We start from the raw sequence: 26430 nt of genomic DNA, 5'->3' as shown, positions 1-26430 counted from the left end.
TGAACTGACATTCTCATTTATTCCCTTCTTGTTGGACACATTTGTCCATAACATGTTCACAATCCACATCTAAATTACAAAATGTAACAGGAATGTTTACATTGTTACAATTATTGTTATTTAAATATAAAAAAAAATCTTTATTTCTTCAGTGTTTAGACCAATGGCATAATGCTGAGCATAATTCTTCATTTCTTCTGACTTTAACTTTGATAATGCTTACTGTCAATGAGGTAGCATGATACTATTCTTGACAGTCTCCTAAAAAGAAACAAAATAAGTTTACACTTTACATTCACAATAGACAGAATCTTAAAAAAACAAAAAAACACTATGTTAATTACCCGTAATCCATCAATAGTCTTATCCCACTGATGCTGAGCAATTAGTGTTACTGAATGTGAGATTAAATTCACAACTTTCTCAATATTTTTTTTAAATGTCTTCATAACATCTTCAACACACACAGTCTCACCAGTTTCTTTCCAACAGTCATAATCTGTGATCAGGGCAATTGCAACATAACACAGACCAGCTTCCTTAGCAAGAACAACCTGAAACAATATTCACAATGTAGACACAGAATAATGAAAAATATGTTGCTCCTGTACAATAAAGAATTTTTACCTCTGGTACAGTGGTCATATTTATTGAATCTGCACCCCATGTTCGAAAAAGTTTGCTTTCTGCAAGAGAAGAAAAACGAGGACCTTCAATGCATAAGGATGTCCCAGTAGGATGACACTGAATTTCCAGATCCTGTGCAGCCTTCAAAACAACTTCCCGTGTTACAGGACAATACGCAGGATTCATGGGGAGGTGACAGATCCCAACAGCTAACTTTGATGTATCATCATAGAAGGTCTGCTTCCTTCCTTGGGTCCTGGATTTTTTTATCCATTAAAAATTAAATGAATGATCATTCCACTTTTTACAATCTTATAACAACAAAAATAATCAATTATTGATAATATAATGTAAATGGACAGATAAAAAAATCTACATCAAGTGGCAGCAGTGGAACACTCGCACAAAAGGATTTAACTTTTACAAGCTTTTGGAGCCAAGTGTGTGTGTTCCCCTGCCGACAATTGAAGAGTAGATTTTTTTAGTTATACAATCTTATGTAATATACTTACCTATCAATAAAGGAATCTAATACAACTATGTCCCCAGGATGTAATTCCTCTTTCAAGGAGCCACTTGCTGTTGAAGCAAGTATGTGAGTACACCCAACCTCGCGAAGAGCCCAAATATTTGCTCTGTAATTTACAGCAGATGGCATAATTGTGTGTTTACGGCCATGCCTGAAATGGAAAAGCTATGTTCAGCTCTAAAGACAGTATAAGCCTATTACATGATACACAGTTTTTGAATCTATAGGTATGAAAATGTGTGTATGTGTGTGTGTGTGTGTGTGTGTGTGTGTGTGAGAGAGAGAGAGAGAGAGAGAGAGAGAGAGAGAGAGAGAGAGAGAGAGTGTCTGTGTTACATTCTGGTACAACTCTGGAATGACTGGAGCACTTTCGATCAAATTTTACTCACACTTTATAATCTGTACAGTGCTAATAATTCAACAAACTCTGCGGGCAGTTTCCTCAAGTCCATATAAACACACAGCTGATAACCATTTTAGAATTATTAACACAAGTATCTTCAGTCTGCTTTAGACATGAGACTACATTTGCACAGCCAACATTTTTGGGTGGACAAAACAAGCTCACCGTAGAATTCATGCAAGGCACCAGTAACTTGTCAAGATTAATGTGGAACCAGGAATCCCCTACTACATTAGAGATAGATATGATTCCTTTTGCTGGCTAACAGAAGACTGGAATAAGTAAGTAACTGGGCAACAGCAGTTAGCTGCAGAGAGAAAAATTTTAATAGAAAATATCAGACTTTTTATGTTATGCTCATGTCTTAATTCATTTACTCCAGTCTTCTCAAATATGCACATAAACTCTCTATCTTTAAAAACAATGCTACCAACTTTTTAAAAAGTTTCATAATTTGTAAGTAAGCATGGCACAAACAACATGTCAACAGTGAGTTAAAGTATATAGCAGGAAGACTGCTTCATTGAACAGCATTCACTTCTGCAGGTGGTATTAGGTGAGATCCATACGTCCTCCCAGCATGTCTCACAGATGCTTTTACAAGGACTTTGCTGATACATTTTCCAGACTTACTTCCTCATATTTGCAGGGTCTCATCTTGTAGCAAGAGGTTTATGCATGTCTCGGTTGCAACACATTTCAGTAACATTGTTCAAGATGACTGGAAGATGTCCACCAAGAGAGGGATAAGGTAGGGGAGGAAAAGATCCATTGCCTTCACATTCACATGACTTCAGTCTTTTGGTTTATTATCTGTGGGGCCAACTAGAACAATTACGTCATGCAGCAGACACACTTACAAAGCCTGCAAAACCATTTGATGTCATCCAGATGTCTGTAAGGATGTGACAGTGAATATGTGCAAATTGAAAGAGTGAAGCACAGCTTTAGACTACAGTGGATTTCGCTGACAAAATTGATCACAACACAGACACATGGAGAAATACGTTTTGGAGAAAACTAATGCAGCATTTATCTTCATAAACTGCTAAAGGCTTCTAATAATTGTTTGAGAGCCTATAATTTATAGCTGTATAAACATTCTAGACTAACACATGAACAGTTTGTGATGATGCTACATCCTAGGATGACACAAAGGTTGAATCACACTTGACAGAATGGAATGCAATGCAATGCATTTCAAATGATGGCATTAACACATGCCATCAATCAAATAGAACGAGATATCAACATCGTGGTTTCTTGAGAACACTATCTTTATAGTAATGAACTTTTGGGAATACATTTGTCAAGGTAATGTAGTTAAGTGATTAACATTGCAAGAACATAGGTTAATGTAAGTGAGTGATAAGCCATTAAAAATGTGAAATGCTGGTATATTAATAACCAGTGAAACTGCCAATACATTGAACCTGAGTCACACTGCTACCAGTGACTGACCTACATGTTCTTTACTAAATAAAATCTGTAAACAAAACAAGAAGGGACAAAAGGGGGGAAAACACATAATATGAACAGATTTTGCTTGGTTACAGCGAGGACAGTAATTTTGTAACTTCTGCGTTTACAATCAACCATATTCACAAAAGTTTTTCAAAAACAGAGCAGCCTACTGAATGATATGTAGCACAGCCCTCTACTGGTGAGGGAAGGATTGACCACCACAATCTCTGCGCGTGCGGTGAGGCATGTCATCTGGTGACGTCAAATATTCAACATTTGTTATCCACTGTTGGGGCATTTCCCAACATTTGCAGCCCTGTGTGTGTTCTGTTATATGACTTCTCAGGGTTATGTATGTCACTTTGGTTTTTTAAACATTACTAACAAATGTATAATATATGTGAGACGATTATTGGATTATTCATTTTTTTGGCTTCTTAGTCTTTATATTTGTTGGACTTGTTTTCAAGACATACTGCAAAGGCTCCATGAGGACTTTTCTATTTTTCCTATGGGTCAGATATCTGAAAGTGAAAAACAGTGTAAGTTTTAAAATATGTAGACAATGAAAACTTCTACAGTGCGGGTTTTTTCTTTTTCTTTTTTTTTTTTTTTTTTAAAAAAAAGGGATTTTCATTACATAACTGTTTTTCAACCAGAAATATGTCATCTCTATCACAGAAGGGAAGTACAATTGTTTTGACATTATTTGGTACTTCAGAAGAGAGACAGTGAGGGGGGGGGGGGGGGGGGAGTCAGGTATAGTAGTACTCAGTGGTTCTATATATACTTTGATGTATGTGTGCACATATACATTCTTTTAACAAATAAATGTCAGTGTTTTGAAATGTTTTTCCTATTGTGTTACTTCTCAGCAATTTGCCATGCAAACTTTTTCAAGACCATTAACTATTAATTTTTGCTTTCAACATTGATATACCCTAAGATTGATTTTTATATCATATCCCAACTTTTTATATCAAAGATGATGTCATAACCTCACTTTCAATGTTTGGTAATAACAAAAGGTCTGTACTAGGGTAGACAATGATTATTACTTACAAAAGTTACTTATTTCTCACTCTCAATTATATTTTGCAGAATTGTGCCATTATAAAGGATGAAAAGCGGAGGTCAATCAGAAATTTTGGAACACATTAATGTGACGAAATACAAGCTTGTTACTATATTTGTGCTAGCTATGTCCCAACAATGCTGCCAAAAAAAGTGTCCTCTATCACTGTGACAAAGATTTGCTTGAAACAGCTAGCTTGAGTATGTCATTCCGGTGTTTTATATTTTCAAACAGAATTTTATAAAAATCAACACATGTAGTATTCTTTTCATCAGTCCACATAATTTGCAAATTTTTGCAGCAGATGTCTTGAGATGTAAAGAAGTTGAAAATGGTAGATCATTTTTCACTAACACGTGGAACAGTCCTTAATTCACAGATTTTCACTTCACGTACTTTTTAAAATTGTTAACTTCTTAAAAAGTTCTTCTTATACACTTCTTTCAGAATATTTCCATCAAACTATGTTAAGTTTAACAGACTTTACTGAACCAACTTCCAGAGTGGAAGATATCCGAGTTGAACCCATTCGAATGGTTTCAAGCACATGAAATGGTTAAGCCCATTTTTCAGTACAGTCTGTTAATACCAAATAAAATAATCTCGAAGGTACTGGCAGAAGTAAAGCTGTGAGTACCGGGCGTGAGTCGTGCTTCGGGAGCTCAGTTGGTAGAGCACTTGCCCGCGAAAGGCAAAGGTCCCGAGTTCGAGTCTCGGTCGGGCACACAGTTTTAATCTGCCAGGAAGTTTCAATCTCGAACTGTTCAAGGAGTCAGAATCTTTGAGCATGCCACATTCTTGCAACATACTTATCAAAGACAGAATTTTCATTGTTTGAAAGCTTTCCTCCTTCCTCATTTTCACTTTCCTTATCAATACTTCATTTTCACTTTCCTTATCAATACTTCATTTTCACTTTCCTTATCAATACTTCAGCCTCCTCCCAAACTTCATTTGTAGACGTACTTGCTGCCTCAATAGGTTTTTATTCTTGATAAAAGCATTCTCATTTGGCTCTGAATAAAACAGAGCCAAAGTAGTGTTTGAGGATCCCTAAAGAATGATTTTAGGCTAGAACACTTTTCTTGAGACAAAAAATAAGTTTTTGGTATTAATAAATCTGTCAAAACCAAACAATGGAAAATCCAGGATGGAATAATAACAATATTACAAAATGGATAGACTTATTCATCACATAGGGAAGATGCCGAGATGCAGACAGGCACAACAAAAAGATTACTTAACACATAAGCTCTCGGCCAGGCGGCCTTCTTCTGAAATAGACTACACACACACACACACACACACACACACACACACACACACACACACTCATTCATTCAGTCATGCAAATGGTGATCAGCTCACAAACACATGACCACCGTCTCTGGCTGCCGAGGCCAGGGCAATCTGACCTCGGCAGCCAGAGACAGTGCTCATGTTGTGTGAGCTAAGTTTATATGAATGTGTGTGTGTCTATTGTCTGTTTCAGAAGAGGGCCTTCCATCCAAAGCTTGCGTGTTCAGCACTCTTCACTCTTTTTGTTGTGCCTATCGGTGACTCATTGTTTCCTTTATGTATTTTGTCCCTTTCTCCCTGCACCTCCAACATTTGTGTTGCAGTTGTCACCACAGACTGGAACAATTTCATCCCTCAGATGACATTTATTAATAACTTTCATGATAAAATTTGTCATAACATCAACTGTTTCACCTGTTATATTCTGGAATCAATTACCCTTACTTGTCAGAAAATATCTAACAAGCGCTGGTATCAAATTTACACTTTTGCGATTAGAAGCGTCCATCATAAATGAAATGTACTTCACATTTTTCAGTTCCTCACAAATTTAATGAAATGATCGCAGTCAATGTATCTGTTGACCCGAAGGAATGATTATGTTTCATCACATGGAAAGCTTGCAAATCTTCCTCAGTGCCAAGACTTTTTCTTCTTCATTTACAATGGCATCATTCTTACATTTTATAACAAAACAAGTCCTGCTGTGTGACAAAGTTTTACTTGAAACAGCTATGTAGCTTGTGTTTCTTCACAGTAATGTATTGAAGAAGTCAGGTTGACCTTCTTGGCCTATTGGAAGAGTGCCTTTCCACAATGTGCAAAAATAATTTTTCACTTTGCTGAAATGGAAACTCAGCTTTAAACACACCTCTAAACGTAGAAATCTGAAGCAATAAGCAATGCACAAAGAAAGTGAAATTAGTGTTCACCATGGTTGGTTGGTTTAAAAGAGGGGGGGAAGGGACCAAACTACGAGGTCATCGGTCACTTGTTCCTAATAAAACAATGCCACAAGTGTGAGAATAAAGCTGACGAGACATATAACACATAACGGAAAGAAAGGAAAAACCACAAGAACGAAGGAAAGGCAACGAACCCTAAAAGGAACAAAAGAGGACAAGAAAGAAACAGAGACACTAGAAACAGAAGAGAGTAAAACAAGAAAGCAAATTACAGTGGCTGGCCGACCACAAGAATAAAAAGGAGAAGCCAGCCACTCTGCAACACATTAAAACTTCCACCCTAAAAGCACTATGGTGGAGGACACAGAAGGACAAAGGACATGCGCTAAAATCTACATAGAAGTATGAAACCCACTCTCATGGATAAAACTTAAAACTAAAGCTGCTGCTAAGGCATCGTCGCCCAACACCGAAGGTGGGGAGCTGGTTAAGTTAAAAGTCCACCGAAGAGCGGCTAAAAGTGGGAAGTCCATCAAGAGGTGGACGACTGTCATTTGGGAGGCACAGCGACACAGAGGTGGGTCCTCTCGACGGAGTAGGTAACCATGCGTTAGCCATATATGGCCAATGCGGAACCGGCAGAGGACAACTGATTCCCTGCGAGAGGACCGCATGGAAGACTTCCACACATTCGTCGTCTCCTTAATTATACACAGCTTGTTGTGCGTACTGTTATGCCATTCCATCTCCCAAAGCCTGAAAATCCTGCAGCGTAAGACAGAATGTAGGTCAGCTTCGGAGATGCCCATCTCCAGAAGCGGTTTCAGCTTCGCCTGTTTGGCCAGCCTGTCCGGAAGTCCATTGCCTGGGATTCCGACATATCCAGGGGTCCACACAAACACCACTGAACGACAGGACCATTCCAGGGCATAAATGAACTCCTGGATGGACGCTACCAGAGGATGGCGAGGGTAGCACTGGTCGATAGCTTGTAGGCTGCACAATGAGTCAGTACACAGCAGAAATGATGCATCAGGGCATGTGCAGATGTCTCATGAGCACGAGATATGGCCGCCAGCTCTGCAGTGAAAAAACTGCAGCCATCTGGCAAGGTGTGCTGTTCAATACGTCCTCCGTGAACATATGCAAAGCCTACGTGACAATCAGCCATCGAGCCGTCGGTGTAAACCACTTCAGAGTCCCGGAACACGTCAAGAATCGAGAGGAAGAGACAGCAGAGAGCGGCAGGAGTAATGGAGTCTTTAAGGCCACATGAATGATCTAGACAAAGCTGTGGCCAAGGCGTACGTGAACGGACTGCAAGTAGAGGTGGTGAAGGGAAGGACTTCAGTTCAGACAGAAGGGACCACACGCGAACCACAATTGTTAGCCCTGACCTGAGTGGGAGATGGACTACTGCGGGCGGGGAAAGGAGACGGTAATTCAGATGCTCGGAAGAACTACGAATGTGTGCAACATAAATGGCGAGCAGTTGAACATGTTGGATCCGCAATGGAGGGACTCCAGCCTCCACTAGTATGCTGGTCACCAAACTCGTCTTATAAGTTCCTGGGGGAACCCCGCAGTGGTGCACATGGTCGAGTAAATGCAATGCTGAAGGCACTGCTGAATCATAAGCCACACTCCCATAGTTAATTCGGGATTGGACAAGGGCTCTCTAGAGCCGCAGCGTAGAGCGATCTGCACCCCAAATGGTGTTGCTCAGGCAACGGAGGGCATTGAGGTGCTGCCAGCAGTTCTGCTTAAGCTGACGAAGATGAGGTAGCCAAGTGAATCAAGCATCGAAAACCAGTCCTAAGAATCGATATGTCTCCACTACAGTGAGTGGATCATCACGAAGGTAAGGTTCTGGGTCCAGATGAACAGTACAATGCTGACAGAAGCGCATGACACACGACTTTGCGGCTGGAAACTAGAAGCCATGGGCTAGAGCCCATGACTGCACCTTGTGGATGGCTCCTTGTAGGTGACGCTCAGCAACACCAGTACTGGAGCAGCAGTACGAAATGCATACAGAGAAGGTGAGATGGAGGGCCCCGACAACTGCTGCTAAACCGTTAATGGCCACTAAAAATAGAGAAACACTCAATACAGAACCCTGCGGGACTCCATTCTGCTGGATATGGATGGAACTAAAGGAGGCACCAACATGGAAACGGAAAGTACGGAGCAACAGGAATTTTAGGATAAAACCCTAGAGTGGTCCCCGGAGACCCCACTCATACAATGTGGCAAGGATATTGTTGCCAGGTTGTTTCGTACGCTTTATGTAAATAAAAAAAGACAGCAACCAGGTGTTGCCATCTGGAAAAGGCAGTTCGGATGACAGACTCGAGGGACACAAGATTATCAGTGGTAAAGCGACCCTGGCAGAAGCTGCCCTGACATGGAGCCAGTAGGCTATGTGACTCCAGGACCCAACCCAATCGCCGACGTACCATACGTTCCAGCAGCTTACAAAGAACCTTGGTGAGGCTGATAGCTATCCACATCAAATGGGTTTTTATTGGGTTTGAGCTCCATAATGATGATGCTCTCATGCCAATGCACCAGACCCGGTCGAAGACGACGAGGAGATGTCACTTGTAGTCAGATGAGAGATGTTTAATCATCTGGCTGTGGATCCGATCAGACCCAGGAGCTGTGTTGGGGCAATGTGCAAGGGTACTGAGGAGCTCCCACTCTGTAAATGGGGCGTTATAGGATTCACTGTGGCATGTAGTGAATGAGAGGACGTTCCCTTCCAGCTGCCATTTGAGAGTGCGAAAAGCTGGGGGGTAATTCTCCAATGCAGAGGCTCAAGTAAAGTGCTCAGCAATCACGTTTGTATCTGTAGATAACACGCCATTTATGGTAACACCAGGAACACCTGTTGGGGTCTGGTACCCGAAAAGATGTTTGATCTTGGCCCAGACTTGGGAAGGTGACGTATGGCACCCAATGGTCAAGATTTATCTCTCCCAATACTCCTACTTCCGTCGTTTGATAAGTTGGTGAACACGGGCACGGAGGCGTTTGAAGGCTATGAGGTGCTCCAGCAAAGGGTGCCGCTTATGCCGCTGCAGAGCTCATCAACATTCCTTAATTGCTTCAGCGACTTCTGGTGACCATCAAAGGCCTGTCTTACACCTCGGGCACCCTAAAGGGCGAGGGATGGCGTTTTCTGCCGCAGAAACAATTGTTGTTGTCACCTGCTCAACCATCACATTGATGTTACCATGTGGGGGAGATTCAATGGTGACAGCAGAGGTGAAAGTTTCCCAGTGAGTCTCGTTTAAAGCCCATCTGGGTAGGCATCCGTGGGCCTGATGCCGGGGCAGTGACAGGAAGATGGGGAAGTGGTCACTACCACACAGGTTGTCATGTGCTCTCCAGCGGATAGATGGGAGAAGTCCTGGGTGGCAAATTGATAAATCAATGGCCGAATATGTACCATGAGCCACACTGAAATGCGTGGCGGCCCCAGTATTTAAGAGACAGAGGTCGAACTGAGATAGTAATAAGTTTCGACATCTCTGCCTTGGCCAGTAAGCACAGTGCCACCCCACAAGGGGTTATGGGAGTTAAAATCTTCCAAAAGTAGGAAAGGTTTATGGAGTTGATCAATCAGTGCAGCTAATACATTCAGGGGTACTGCACCATCTGGAGGAAGATATACACTGCAGACAGTTATTTCCTGTGTCATCCTTATTCTGACAGCCACAACTTCAAGAGGGGTTTGAAGAGGCACAGGTTCACTACAGAGTCAGTTTAGGACATAAACTCAAACTCCACCTGACACTCAATTACAGTCGATACAGTTCCTGTAATATCCCTTATAACCGCGGAGGGCAGGGGTCCACATTGCCGGGAACCAGGTTTCCTCGAGGGCAATGCAGATAGCAGGTGTAAAGCTTAACAGTTGCCATAGCTCAGCCAAAAACCACCGCAATTCCACTGGAGGATAACAACATTGTGAGACTGGGAAGGCATGGAACATTCAATGAGGTAGTTTATGACTCAGAGTCACCTGTTGCCACCAACTTATTGCCTGAGCAGTCTATATCCATTGTGCCTGAGGGTCTGGTGAGATCTAGGTTCTCAGCAGATGCCAAAATCTCCACTCCATCCTCAGACACAGAGCTTGTGGGTGCCACCACAATTTCCTTGGTCTTAGGGGGTTTTCTATTTGGATTTTTCTTGCTGCTCCTTGGGTTTCCCTGGCTGGGAGGACTTCACTGGCTCAGTCTCCGGGACTGATGATGAGCATGAAGCCCTACGACCAGCTGCTTTTTGGCTCTTCAGGCACTGGCAGGTGTCATTTTTCCCACTAGCAGAAACCTGGGAAGGGAGTGACCCAAGAGACCCCTTCTTAATGAGAGAAGCCAAAGAAGACTTGCACTTCTCTGGCTTAGAAGTGGGGACCTATGTCCCCGATGGTTAGGGGGGTGTTGCTCCCAAAGTAGGTGGTGCAGGTGCAACAGGGAGAGAAATGCCCCCCCCCCCCCCCCACCCACCATCAAGGGGGCAGGTGTAGTCTTCTGGCTCTGAGAGGTGACTGGGGTTGGTGGAGCTGATGGTGCCACAACTGTTATAGCGGAGGCATAAGACGATGTCATACGCCCAGGATGCAGGCATTCAAATTTTCTCTTAGCCTCAGTGTAAGTCAGTCGGTCCAGGGTCTTCTAGTCCATGATTTTCCTTTCTTTCTGGAGAATCCTGCAATCTGGTAAGCAAGGCGAATGGTGCTCTCCGCAGTTGACACAGATGGGAGGCGGGGCACATGGAGTATTGGGATTTGATGGGCGCCCGCAATCTCGACATGTGACGCTGGAAATACAGCGGGAAGACATATGGCTGAACTTCCAGCACTTAAAGCACTGCATCTGCGGAGGGGTATAGGGCTTTACATTACAGTGGTAGACCATCACCTTGACATTCTTGGGCAATGTATCACCCTCGAAAGCCAAGATGAAGGCACAGGTGGCAACCTAATTATCCTTCGGACCCCGGTGGACACGCCGGACGAAATGTACACATTGCTGCTCTAAATTGGTGTGCAGCTCATCGTCAGACTTTAAAAGAAGGTCCCTGTGAAATATGATACCCTGAACCGTATTTAAGCTCTTATGGGGCATGATGGTTACAGAAACATCCCCCAGCTTGTCATAAGCGAGTAACGCCTGTGACTGCGCAGAGGATGCTGTTTTGATCAAGGGTGAACCAGATCTCATTCTGGACAAGCCTTCCACCTCCCAAACTTGTCCTCTAAATGCTCAACATAAAACTGAGGCTTCATTGTCATGAAAGATTCCCCATCAGCTCTCGAATATACAAGGTACCAGGGCGAATAAGATCTGCTGCCATTCTCAGCCTGACGCTTCTATGGTGGGGCCAGGGAGGGGAACGATTTGGGGTTGTACTTCTGTGCACTGAAATGAGCTCATGAACGCTTAGAGACTGCTGGTATTTCACCACCAACAAGAGATGATGGACTATGCTTTATCGCGTGTCATCTGCCCTGATGCCATCCACTCCAACCGTGGCCCCTCCCCATGGGTGCCAACCAGCCGTAGCAAAGGCCACATGGCAGGATGACCATTGCCAGGAGTCCCGATGCCCCGGGGTGATGGACATCTACCCCTTGGCATATGTGGGGAGTTAACGGTGCAGGCATCAGCAGACTGATTCCTGTGTGGTCAGGGGGCTACAACCAAAAGGGTACATGGCGGCCCCGCCACAACAGACTGGATACCGTGCTGGATATCAGGTGCAAAGAAGTCCAAGGTCATCGTCGACACAAAAAGTGACACTGCATAGAGCTTCGTGGAAAACGCACACAGGAAGGTGTCCTCGCCCAAGAGATGGAGAATTGGAGAATGGGCGGGACTGCAATGCGACGACGAGAAAGTGGGCTAAAGATCTCAATGCACGATGGACACAATGCACCATGTAAGGCGATATTCCCCAATTGGCTCGTTCTTTGAGAAAATTTTGAAGAATGGAGGTCAAACCCTACACGGGACCATCACACAAAGCCAAAACATGTGAGACTCCTTTTAGTCGTCTCTTGCAACAGGCAGGAATACCTCGGTGTAGAACTTTAGTTTGTCAATGGTCGCACAGTAAGTGGAACTCCAAAAGCTTTTTGACATCTCTGAGTTTAGCTTACAGAATCTCTACACCTGCTGCAGTTGATGTTGGGTCATTAGCTTTGCTGGACGCTCTTCCCCTCTCCAGCTTCAAAATTCTAGAAATGCCCTCCACAAACTAAAGTTTCTTGTTTTTGCTTTTCGTGAACATGATTTTTTTTTTTTTTTTTTTTTTTTTTTGGCATTTTGAATATGTAAATGCGTTACCAGTAAATGCCAGTTACCAGTCACCAAGCCTTCCGCGTATTCTTTCCAGTCTTGAATGGGACATTGATTTTGTCCTAGATGTACTACTGTTGCAAATTTCTCAATGTATATGGATGGGTTTCCAATGACACTCAATTTGCAAAGTTGTCTTTCAATGTTACCAAAAACCCTGTCAGGCAGGACACGAGTGGCCCACTCTTGGGAACCACAGTTTTATTTCTTCTGGACTGTCAGAAGCTTCGTGGAGAAACCAGTGAACTAGCAAGCTGATTATAGCTTTGTTTTTATTCTGAAACCTACCCTTGCTGAAAAACAACCAAAGTTTTTTCTCTCCCCTTAAGTTTAGGTGAATTAGTCTATGGTGAACCACTGATGCTATTTGGTTTGAGATTCTGGCATATTCATGTTCCAAAGAAATGTACGAAAAACCACATCTGTGTTCTGAGGGGACTCCAATGAGCAATGGCACACTTCACAGTTGTAAAGATACATTTCATGGGAATAATAGGCTGCTTGGTCTGGCACCTTTGATAGTACTAGAATCCTTTTGACGGCCGTAGCTGAGAATTATTTCATTCTCATTATCTTCTTTCAGTACTGTGTAGAACATGTCAGCTCTCATTCTGTGGACTCAGAGCTGGGTTTGCAGGCTCTCCTTTTTGGCACTTAGTTTTTTTCACTTCACATGATTTTCCACTGATGGGCCTCGTCGAGCAGGTATCAACACATGGCACACCAAAGCCAATATTGAAATCTTGGCGAAAAAGGCTCCTGTAGTAATTGTATTTGACAGTGTTTTCGGTGTTCTCTTCAGAATACATGGTCCACATCTTTGTTACGCTCAGTTTGCTACCTAAATAGACTCTTTGGGTGATGGTTCTAAGGGGATGAACTTCTCAATGTGATTTTTCACATTCTCTTGGTTCTTATGTTCCCTCTTCTCATCTCAGTGGGAACTGTATTCTGTCAAAAATTTTGTAGCACAACCTGGAAACCCTATCTTTCTTAATTTGTAAAAACTGACAAAAAGGCCACTTTGCTAACAGCAATGTTTTTGATATCCTTGTCCTCTTTTTTGGTGAAGAAAAATGGGTGGTGATGGTTGGTTTCCTTTTTTTTTGTCCTCGTCGGATCTTCTTTTAAAGGACACGGCAGAGAGAGATTGAGCTACATAATTGCTCTGTCACTCTCAGGTATTTTTCTGGCAAAATGTTTGGTGAATTTTTCTTACGTCTTGCATGGTAAGTTCATCACATCTTAATTTTCCAAAGGGATGTTTACAATCAGGCATCTTTGGAAATGCCTTGGGTTTGTATCGCATGCTTACGTAAGTAGAATCAATAAATGGTGATGGGAGAAGGCAAATGGGGGGGAGGGGGGGCACATCATGAGTCTTGAAACGTAGGCAGAAGTCTCTACATGCAGATAAATAAAAAGGGATAGTAAGAACCATGAGCTAAGTTTAAAAAAATAACGTAGCATGTAAGGTGTGGACAAACAACATGATTCGTAGAAAATTTCATTTATTACTGCCAACACTCCTCCCCCAGTGGTTGCTTTAAAGCCTCCCCAATGGACAATTCCTGTGAAACAAACTGGGAGAAATCTGGCAACAGTGTAAGTGTACTGCACAGCACAACTATGCGTGACTGCATGCACTCCTTGCTCCCCACTACGAGATCTACTGAATTTTACACTAATTTTCTTTAGTTCTATTATGCAGTACACAATTACTTTGTTGCCAGATTGTAACCAGTTTCAGTTTTGCAGGAATGTCTACTAAAATGGTCAGAACATTCCACTGTGAAGACGAGATCATAAATCACACTACAAATCTGTTGAGGTTATGAAATAGCAATGTCAATACCGTTTTCATTACATAACATTGCTTTAGTAATGCTTTTCATGGTCTTACCTTTCTGTTGTTGAAAAATTTCTCATCCACTGATCAGCACACCTCTTCCTTTTCAGGGAGGGACCACTGCCCTCTGCCTCATTCTGGTCACTTGCAACTACTGCAATGAGTTTGACTTCTTACAGAATTCCTACTATTTCAATTACTCCCACTTCGTTTGTACCATTTTCTGAATTTAAACCGTCCACAAAATCACTCATTTTCTTCAAAATACTCACACACATTTGACAACAAACAACCTGCTGATCAGCTGAACTGCACTTACAGGTGTATGTTTTGACAATGCATTGGCAGCAAAAGCTTCTTTGTCTTGCATGTGTTCACTACAGCGCAACCAATTTAATCCTCAATGGAAAAATATCCCTTCTACTCATAACAAACTCAAAGGTAGCTTTGAATGTCTAGACTGGTAAGTCTGATGTCAGTTGGTGTGTTCTGCATCCAGACATGGCATGGCGACCGCCATCACTGTTGAACTTGACAGGTTTTACAACTGTTTGACATTTAGAGAGTTTTGCACCTGAGGACAATGTGCAGCTATCGGATTTTGCAACTGAACATTATTTTCTACAGCCAGTTTCAACAGTTTGTAGTGGATATTGCAACCTGAAACCTAGTCCCTAATGCAGGTGCTGAAAAAAATCTATGTGGCCAAATGTCCAACTTAAAATCCACAAAAAATGTATTTAGCTGCTTTTGCATCTGGGCTTCTCAATTGTCTAAAGACCTAGAACTACTATTTACCCACTCCCTGAGAGTAATTCTAGCTCCCCCCCCCCCCCCCCCCCCCCCCCCCCCACACACCTGTACAGCTACATTATGTTGAGCTTTTCTACAACTTGACTGGGTTGAGGCTTTGCTTTTGACCAGTTCGGTAGTGGCCATTCAATTGGCTGGACAGCTAGAGTTGGTAGTGATGCCTATGTAAAATGCTATGCTGGAATTGCAGACGAGCTGGCACCGAGATTGTTTTCACAGGTGGCCCTGCGTCTGATGGGATAGGATGAGCCTTTGACAAGACTGGGGCACAATGAGCTGGGTGGGTTTACATAGGACAGGTGTTGTACCTGAGTCTTCCACGAGGAAGGTCTCTTATGTGGCAAGGGATTTGAAGGTGGGTGTGCGTGTGGATAAAGTGTAGATTGGATAGACTGTGGAGCACTGATCTGGGAGGGGTGGGCAAGATTGTGGGTAGGCCATCTTCATTCTGGGCATGGTGATAAATAGTCAAAGCCCTTGTAAAGGACATGGTAAATTTCAGTCCAGAATGACAATGGTTGATAAGTGGAGTGCCCCTCTGCATCAGTTTCTTGGGGCAGGTGGGAGGATTAGGGGTGTGTGAGGATATGTCATGGAAAATCTGTCTGTAGACAAGATTTGTATGATAGTATGTGCCTGTAAAGGCCTTAGTGAGATGTTCAGCATATTGGGCAAGGAATTTCTTGGCAGAGTAGATGTGTCGTCTATGAGAGGACAGACTACATTAGGGATTTTTTGGTGAGGAAAGCATGACAGCTATGAAAATGCAGATACTGTTAATGATTAGGGGGTTTGATATGGACAGAGGTATGGATTTCACCATCAGAGAAGTGGCTGCCAATGTCCAGGATGTGGAACTTTGAGCTGAGGAGGACCAGTTGAAGTGTGTGGGAGAGTGTGTGTTGGGCCTATGGAAGAATAAGGATAGGTTATCTGGGCCATGGGTCCATCATGAATCGTCAATGAAGCTGAAGCAGACAAGGAGTTTGGGTGGATAGAAACATTTTCTCTAGATGGCTCACAATGAAATTTGCATAGGATGATTCCATGCGGGTGTCCACAGCTGTGCCAAAGGTATATTCAATTATCTTCCTCTCAAAGATGTAGTAGTTATTCTGAGGCTATAGTTAGTTAGAGGTATAAGGAATGAGGTAGTGGGTCTGGAGTTGAAATGATGTTGGAAGAGGTAATGTTTGATAGTGGCAGGCACAAAGATATGGGAGAAGTTTGTTTAAAGGGAGATGGCATCAACTGTAACCAATGAGGTCGAAGTGGTGATGGTGTGAGGATACTGGAGAGCCAGCCTAGGAAGTAGTTCACATCTTTAATATTAGAGGCTAGGCTACAGGCAATTGGTTGGAGGCCATGATTAACAAGAGGAGAGAGAGTGTTTTGAGTGGAGCACAATAAACAGCTATAATGAGGCATGTAGGATGTTGGGTTTATGAATTTCGGAAGCAAGCTGAAAGTGGCTATTGGAGTGAGGAGGGAGATGCAATTTAAGGAAAGATTCTGGGATGCCTCCATGGATTTGAATAGGGACTGGAGGATGCTATGAGGAGTTGCAGAGGCACTTCATTGAGTGTTGATAGGTAGCAATGTTCAGAGATGGGAATAATTTGAGAGCTTTTGAATGTGGTGCCTGGAGTGCTCTTCCAGGTACTGGAGGGTGAAGGTTTCAATATGGAAGATATGGTGTAGATAGGTGCCATTGCACAGTATTGATATCTTCTGGAGGGAAAAGAGGTGGCCACAGATGCCTGAACCATGGAGATTTGATTTGCCAGTATCAAGTTAGTATTTTGTTTCTCACGCAGGAGATCAAATCGTATCAAGGACTCTTTGAGCACAGGTACACTTTAGTGAGCACAGTCCCAGGAAAACATTCACAACATGCACCTGCTACTAACACCACTCAACAGACACAAATGGAGCCACTGCTGCTATGGCAGCACATGGCTTTCAAATTTGATAAAAACTGGTACATAGGATACATTTCCCAGATATCACAAGGATTTAAAGATATTGATATTAACCACATGTCTCCCGGTGAATCGCAAGTCCTTTCATGGTCCAGTAGGAAACAAACTGTTTGGGTCCCCCTTTTCCAATGTTGTTTGTAATGGGGATGTCTTTTACAAAGTCACAGTGCATGGTTGTATAAACTTGAAAATAAGTGCTACGAAAAGATCTTATTTGTCCCCTTTAAGTGAATTTACTTTCCTTTTTTTGGTTTGATGATGTCTGCAAAAACAATGTTATATACAAGGTGGAAGAGTTTTTAAAATACTATTTCCCTCTTTATAGTTGAATTTGTTTATGAAACTGCTCTTTGCTGATTGTGTGTGTGTGTACGCGCCTGCGGGCGAACGTGCCTGCGCGCGAACTGGAACAATGCAACAAATTGAAATATCTCATAGTTTGCATCCTTTTTTTCCCACTTAAGTCCTTTTCTTAATTTAGAGTAACAGAATAATCATATATCACCACATTCTTGTAATTCTTTACAATGAAAAGACCTTTAACCGTGAAATACATTAACAAAAATGACTGACAACTGTTTCCATCTCTCACCTGTATACAGTTCTGACCTACAGGTCAACAAGAAATAGTTCAGGAACGATTTTTTAGGAATGCACGTTTTTTATTTTATCAGTTCCCTGTAGTGTTGAAAGTGGACAGTATGTGTAAGTGGCATTTTCATTTCAACCTTTGCCAATGAACAAAGTGAGTTAGGATATTCCTTTTTTGCACATACGAACAGCTACCAGCTATGTAAATGTTTCAGTAAAAAATCAAGTTGAGATTCAAATATTCAACTGTCTGCATAGACAAGACTTTGAAATTCACCAAATTTGACATTTTTTCCCCAAATGGCCATCTTTAAGCAAAGGTAAGAACTACTAATTACAATGCCAAATGCTTTTCGGTCATTATTTATGCTTAATACTAGGACTAAAATGTATCGCACTTTTTATACCTTACATCAACTTAGGGGCCAACATACTTGATGCATATTAGGTCTGTAGCTTATCAACTCGGCTACTAAGTGAGTAGCCCTCTGAAAATGGGGAACTTGTGCCTGATGATGATCAGGTACACATCCTTGAGCTTTCAAACCAGAATTTATCAAAAATGGGCAGAGTTATGACAGTCACTTGGCAATTTTACCATTAAGACATGCAGGTATTCATGTACCAAATATGACATTCTGAAATGTTCACCTTATCACCCCCTGTAAGATTAAACGAAATGACTCGAAGGTGGTTAAAATATTGTAACACATACAAATGTGTGGCATGTGTGTATCTGCAGATTCCATTAAACTGTAGAACAATTTTGTAAGTGTGTTTTAACCCATTAGCTGCTTATTTTTCTGTATAATTTGTAGAACTAATGTGAATAAAGGTAGAATTAACATGAATGGTTATACTACGCAAGGACAAACAATGAGTGCCTCGCTACCAATAGTTACAAATAATAATAATAATAATAATAATAATAATAATAACATTTGCTATACATGGATGATCTAAAACTACTGGCAGCAACCAATCAACAACTCAACCAATTACTAAAGATAACAGAAATATTCAGCAATGATATAAATATGGCTTTTGGAACAGACAAATGTAAGAAAAATAGCATAGTCAAGGGAAAACACACTAAACAAGAAGATTACATATTGAATAATCACACTGACTCCATAGAAGCGATGGAAACAACAGATGCCTATAAATATCTAGGATACAGACAAAAAATAGGAATAGATAATACAAATATTAAAGAAGAACTAAAAGAAAAAATATAGACAAAGACTAACAAAAATACTGAAAACAGAATTGACAGCAAGAAACAAGACAAAAGCTATAAATACTTATGCTATACCAATATTGACCTACTCATTTGGAGTAGTGAAATGGTGTAACACAAACCTAGAAGCACTCAATGCACTTACACGTTCACAATGCCACAAATATAGAATATATCACATACATTCAGCAACAGAAAGATTCATATTAAGCAGAAAGGAAGGAGGAAGGGGATTCATCGACATAAAAAACCTACATTATGGACAGGTAGACAATTTAAGAAAATTCTTTCTAGAACGAGCAGAAACTAGCAAAATACACAAAGCAATCACTCATATAAATACATCGGCTACACCACTGCAATTTCATAACCACTTCTACAACCCTTTAGATCACATAACATCGACAGATACGAAAAAAGTAAATTGGAAAAAGAAAACACTACATGGCAAGCACCCGTATCATCTAACACAGCCACACATCGATCAAGACGCATCCAACACATGGCTAAGAAAAGGCAATATATACAGTGAGACGGAAGGATTCATGATTGCAATACAGGATCAAACAATAAACACCAAGCATATTATTAAAGATCCCAACACCACAACAGATAAATGCAGACTTTGCAAACAACAAATAGAAACAGTAGATCACATCACAAGTGGATGTACAATACTAGCAAATACAGAATACCCCAGAAGACATGACAATGTAGCAAAAATAATACATCAACAGCTTGCCTTACAACATAAACTTATAAAACAACACGTTCCCACATACAAGTATGCACCACAAAATGTACTGGAGAATGATGAATACAAATTATACTGGAACAGAACCATTATAACAAATAAAACAACACCACATAACAAACCTGACATCATACTCACCAATAAAAAGAAGAAAGTAACACAACTAATCGAAATATCCATACCCAATACAACAAATATACAAAAGAAAACAGGAGAAAAAATTGAAAAATACATCCAACTGGCTGAGGAAGTCAAGGACATGTGGCATCAGGATAAAGTTGACATTATACCAATTATACGTACTATCAACTACAGGAGTCATACCACACAATATCCACCAGTACATCAATGCAATACAGCTACATCCAAACTTATATATACAATTACAGAAATCCGTAATTATTGATACATGTTCAATTACCCGAAAGTTCCTAAATGCAATATAACATATACCGTACAGCTAAAAGGAAGTGACGCTTCATCAAGGTCCGCGTCACTTTCCATTTTTAACCAGACTTAACGTCTGAGAAAGTAAAGAAATAATAATAATAATAATAATACATGGGGCATTCAGTAAGTAATGCAACATATTTTGCTTCTTGGCCAATTTCACTAGCAAAAAATCCAGAATTTGTTGTAAACATTGTGGAATATTTCTGCTTCAGCCCCTATAGTTTCATGAAGTTCCGATAGGTGGTGCTGCTATATGTAGTTTCCAAAACATCTCTAATGGAGGTGCGTTCCAACTAGAGAGCTGCACCCCATTTCTTTTGGTGGAAAACCACAGTATCATAGATTTTTCTATGTGCTTGCAGAATGTCTACAGAGATATGGAAATTAACAAAAGCATGATGAGTCATTGGCCAAGGCATATGTCATCATTGCAAGGTTGTGGTAACCCGTCCGATCTCCCATGTGTCGGCTGGTCCACACAGCTGTGACTCCTGCAATGCTGGAACCTGCGGACACACTCAATCACGTTGATCGACAGATCACAATCCAACACCTTGCTGCACAATTGGAAGTCTGTTGGTAGTGCTGACAAACACATCTATAATCAATGAAGACCATAAACAGCAATGAAAGACCGTCTCTACAGAATGGTTTGCCTGTTATGAGGCTGATACTGACAATTTTTTGTTGATCATCATCACAGGGGATGAAACATGGGTTCATCTCTTCGAAGTGGAAACAAAATGGCACTCCATGGAGTGGCACCACACCACCTCTCCTCCAATGAAAAACTTCAAAGTCACACCCTTAGCTAGTAAAGTTATGGCAACGGCCTTCTGTGACTGTGAAGGGGTTATTCTATTTGATATCCTCCCTCAAGGTGCAATGATCAACTATGAAGTTTACTGTGCTACCCTCTGGAAACTGAAGAAATGACATCAGTATGTTTGTCACAACAAAAATGAAAATGAACTTGCTGGCTGCTGTGGCCAAGCGGTTCTAGGCGCTCCCGTACGGAACCGCGCTACTGCTACGGTCACAGGTTCGAATCCTGCCTCAGGAATGGATGTGTGTGATGTCCTTAGGTTAGTTAAGTTTAAGTAGTTCTTGCTTGGAGCCATTTGAACCATTTTGAAAATGAACTTTTCCTTCTCCATGACAATGTTAAGGCCTCACAAGGTATGCCTATCCAAGAGGAGCTCACCAAACTTCACTAGGCTGTTCTTCCTCATTCGCCCTACAGTCCGAATCTCAGATTTCCATCACTCTGTGGGAAGCAGTATGTGGCCAATGGGGATGTTATTGACAGCTCCGACATCAACCAGTTGAGGGGTACCATGCGGGCATAAAGGTCCTCCCAGTAAGGTGGCATGAGGCCATCACAATGAATGGAAATTAGATTGAAAAATAGGGTTTTGTAGCCAAAAGCGTAGGGAATAATACAGTGTATTGAAATCCTGAATAAACAAACCTGCTTTCAGAAAAAAAGTGCTGCGTTACTTACTGAATGCCACTTGCAATATAGAACCATAGCAGACTCGGGTACAGGAATGACATACATTCATGTGTCCAATATTTTACTAGTATTTTGAGTGCGAAATGCATTGTTAGAATCAGTAAAGCAAAGGTGTACAAGTGACTGCGAAAGAATGCCATATCGTCTTCCACCGGTTTGAGTTTCAGTATTATATGGGAATTCTTGCCATGGCATGTTCTTTTTCTGCCTTGTATGAAGGTGCTTAAACCTCTTTTATGTTCACATTCTGAAATGTAGATGTTTTTGTGACGAACGTTTCTCATTACTTTGGAGACCTTAATGTGAACTATGTGAACTTCAGTATAACCCTATGCATTGTATTGATACTAATATATGGATACACATATACTAAAGACATTGTGTAGATGTTATGAACAAATAAATCGGCGTTGTCACGTAAAAAAAAAGTTAAAAAATATACATGCCAATATACAATATGAAAATGATCTAACAGAGAAAATGGTCAAAATACTTTACATACAAATAGTAATGCATGAGATACATGTTTCTCGTAAACTTATGCTTAACTACCTTGCTAAGAAGACACAATCAATGCCTTTTATCTTTCCTTCAATGAGTGCATCTGACGGTTTTCCAAATGGTGTGTCAACATGAACTTCCTTCTGATCCTCCAACAATTTTGGGTCTGCAAGGCCAGTTCCACCAATTATGCCAATCTATAAAATTTATAAAGCTTACAAATATATTCAAATAATAAAAATTCCAGGATAGAGTAATGACAATATTATGAAAGTATACATTGCTTGCTACACACTGTATAGAGGAACCGTTGGGTCACAGACAAGCATAACAAAAAGGCTACTATACATTTAAGCTTTCGGCCTAAACACCTTCTGAAGTGCACAACACACATACATTCACCCAAGTGCAACTCACACACCCATGACCACTGCATCTGAGCACTGAGGCCTGCCACTGTGGATAGAAACAGTGGTCATGTGTGTGCAAGATGTGCTTGTGTGTGTGCATGTGCATTTTCTTTTTAATTATTTTGGAAGCCCCTTTGGCCAAAAGTTTAAATGTATAGCAGTCTTTTTGTTGTGCTCATCTGCGACTCACCATCAGTGCGCAGTAGTCTATCTAAGCTCTTTTGAATGTAGAAAAGTGACACTTTCTCAAAGCTGCCCTCTTTCCTCTTAGCTATTAAACACACATTTTGACTAGCACCACACATTCTGTTAATAGAAACGAAAGTCTTTGAATCAATTTCTGTATCAAGAGCACTGGTGACATGAGCCCTCTTGTTACAATGGGTGCTGAAACCCACCAGCTGTACACCGATTCCACAGTGAGTTTAAACAGTAAGTTCAAAGGTTCCATATCTGCCTCATGAGCAGCAAGAGAAATAATGGTCCACCCAGACAGAGCCTAGCATTCCTGCGTAAGTCTTATATAACTGAAATGCAGCAGGTTCCCTAAAGGCTGCTCGCTAATGATGGTTCTTCCTCAACAGCCATGCATCTCTCGGGCACACAAGCATGCCTTGAGATTCACTTTTTAAAGAGACTTTTATCATCCTTACTAGCCAGATAGTTAAGCTGAGGTCCCCATTCCTTGTGACACAAAATGTTCTATACCTGTGAAAGATGGTGGTTGTTGAAGCATGCCCATAACTTACAGTTACAGAGTACTGACAGCATTCATTCCCCAGATTAGAAAACCTAGGTTGGCCAAGCCTGTAACCAGGAAACAAAAGCTGAGCTCCCTGATGTGCTCAACATTTAGCACAACCCAGTGGAGGAGGGGGGTGGGGGTGGGGTGGGGAGGTTTATGTGGTTTATTGAGTACTACACACATGGTGAGCATTAGCCTACTGCTCAAAATGGTTCAAATGGCTCTGAGCACTATGGGACTTAACATCTGAGGTCATCAGTCACCTAGACTTAGAACTACTTAAACCTAACTAACCTAAGGACATCACACACATCCATGCCTGAGGCAGGATTCGAACCTGCGACCGTAGCAGCAGCACAGTTGCATTACTGCTCCTAAATGAAATTAGAATATCACAGAAAACTATGAGAAGACTTATTAGCACAGAGGGACACAGATGATGACTGGGCTAAATTATTACAAACTGCCTGTAAAACTTTAACTGAATTAATCAGAGCATCAAAATATATATGTATTTTCCTCCACAAGATATAAAATCTTGTTTAGAAAAAATTAAAAATTGAGAAAAGAAAACTGATTCATGAAAATAAAAAAAATTTAATGGTGAGGGCAGACAATGAATTTATTAAGGATTGGAATGTTAGGGTTGACACTTGTCTGTCCCTTACTAGCTTAGAAAGCCCACAGTTTCTAAGAAAAGTACTGTATTCCAAAACAAGTTTGAAAAATGCAATTATGTCCTACATCTCCAAAAGCAGTTTAATGTTAGCAAAAGTAATAGGCCTAAAAATAAATTGTCAAGTAGCTATGACTATGAAATATTTTCCCAATAGGTAGCCTGCTAAAATAATCAAATGATGTTTAGCTGAATGGTGGAAAAGGCGTGAACATGCTGCTGTCAAGTCACTTCACAATAAGGACCCATCAGAGAAAAATTACTGATGCCTCCCACTATTGTCTATTTTCAAAAATGGCTCAGTTGAACAGCCTATACTTACCCCAGAAGATGATGTACTATAATCAATAAATCACAAAGGGAATATAGTTTGACTGGCTACGGCTTTCAATTGTGTTAACTGCGATATTTCCATGCAAACAATAAAACATTATATGACTGCAGAGATAGCAAGTTCATGATTTTTATTGGATCTGCATGATAAACTACTAAATTGTGAGACAGAGTTGCTGGCCAGTAGGCTGACTGACTGAGGAAGCAAAATGTATAGTATTGCTAACAAACACAAATATAGGCCCTATGTAAAAACACACATGCCAAAGTAGTGTCAGAGTTTTGTGCTGGACACACAATGATGGGCACTCCAAATTTGAAACAATAAGACATTGTGTACCATCAGGTTCCAATATACAGAAGTGATCTTTAACTTGCACTGTCATACAATGTGAATTTTGTAATACTTGTGGATGATAGTAGGCCTGTTACTGTAGGAGTGGTACCAGGCCCCTTACTGAAGAGGCAACTGATGCAATATTTAGAACTATCAACAGATGGTTCAACGTAAATGGATTATCCATACCATTAAATTTTGCTGACTCAGTATTGTATATACAATTCAGTATTTGTTATAGACCTGTATGTGGCAGAAAAATCAGTTTCTCCCACAAAGAAATACTACAAGCAGAAGTGTTAACTTTCTGGGACTACAGATACATCGCAACCTTAATTCGAAAATCTATTCCCTGGAATTAGTGAAGCAACTTGGTTCAACGATGTTTGGAGTAGGTATATCCTAAATGCGATTATTGTTATAAGCGATTTAAACATGAAGAAACTGCCCAACTCCCTAATTCGCATTCACATTCGTTGGCTTTGTCAAGTCTCAACAAGTTATCACCTTACAACCTAATCTACACTTCTGACTACACTAAGACATTAAAATGCAATGTGCAATATCATTATAAAATAATCCGATGATGAATAAAACAACCAATAAACGAAATGATCCATAGATTACAGCTCAACGTGTCTGGCGTTGTTCTTCTCAGTGCGTGGATGTATAACCTATATCATTTTAAATTTCTTTACACATTTCTATTCGTAGAACAGAACATAAAGGACCAGCAATAAATGATAAAATACCGGTGTCACGTAACACTAACCTTAATCTTGTACTTCGACATCGTATACCACAACAGGTCTAAGTCGTGTTGCTTGTTCCTGAGTTTCTGACTCTGTCAGACACCAAAGTTCCAAATTTGTCGGGAAATACCCGCGCAATTCCAACATAAACAAAACCATGCGACACGTGATTCTCAGCAGGAGAAACAGATGCGTGAGAGTATGTTGATGACAAACATTTGAAAAATAAAACAGCGGCGGCAGCGTCATACGGAGATTCATTTTGATGGAGAAAAATGTTGTATTTCTAGAAAGTGTTATGTGTGTAGCTGTGTACTTAGAAGAGGCACAGATAATTGCATGTAATAAGTCAGTTATTTGTTTCAAGTGCTGGTGTCACTGCTTAAAATTGATACTTTTCATATGTGTAATTTCAAAGTTGTCACTTGTGTCACTAATGGTGTCACGGGACTTGAAAGCACTAAAGCGGAGGTTGCGCCTAATCGCTTGTGCTCAGCGTGTCAGCAACTCAGCATTCTTGGAAGTCGGATTAGATGGTAAAATCAATTTACGTAATGTCTCCAAGAGCACGTTTTGAGTAAGCGAGCTTGACGCCAACGCAAGTGTAGTAAATCACAACGTATTCACAGGAATAGCAGCTATAAATTTATGACAATATAGATGTCATTGATACTCGTTTCAGTCGCACAAATTTATGCTGCTCTTCCACGTCAAGTGCTGCCTAGCCACACAATCGGGTACCGCAATATGTACGGAAATAAACTGCCGGATATTTGTGACAAGCAAGAACGTAAATGTCGTTGCT

General features: G+C 41.0%; 1 protein-coding gene across 1 annotated transcript; it reads right to left on the bottom strand.

The window, feature by feature from the left end:
- Positions 1-25812, bottom strand: LOC126191383 (S-methyl-5'-thioadenosine phosphorylase). The gene is made up of 6 exons (XM_049932235.1): positions 25646-25812; positions 22424-22569; positions 1140-1307; positions 628-883; positions 345-554; positions 1-261 (listed from the first exon to the last, which is right to left on the bottom strand). The coding sequence occupies exons 1-6, from the start codon at positions 25664-25666 to the stop codon at positions 226-228; spliced, it is 837 nt and encodes a 278-aa protein (XP_049788192.1). The 5' UTR covers positions 25667-25812; the 3' UTR covers positions 1-225.
- Positions 25813-26430: the final 618 nt, after the last annotated feature.

Source organism: Schistocerca cancellata, chromosome 6 (genome assembly GCF_023864275.1).
Source record: "Schistocerca cancellata isolate TAMUIC-IGC-003103 chromosome 6, iqSchCanc2.1, whole genome shotgun sequence".
Lineage (NCBI taxonomy): Eukaryota > Metazoa > Arthropoda > Insecta > Orthoptera > Acrididae > Schistocerca > Schistocerca cancellata.
This window is presented reverse-complemented; position numbering and strand designations above follow the sequence as displayed.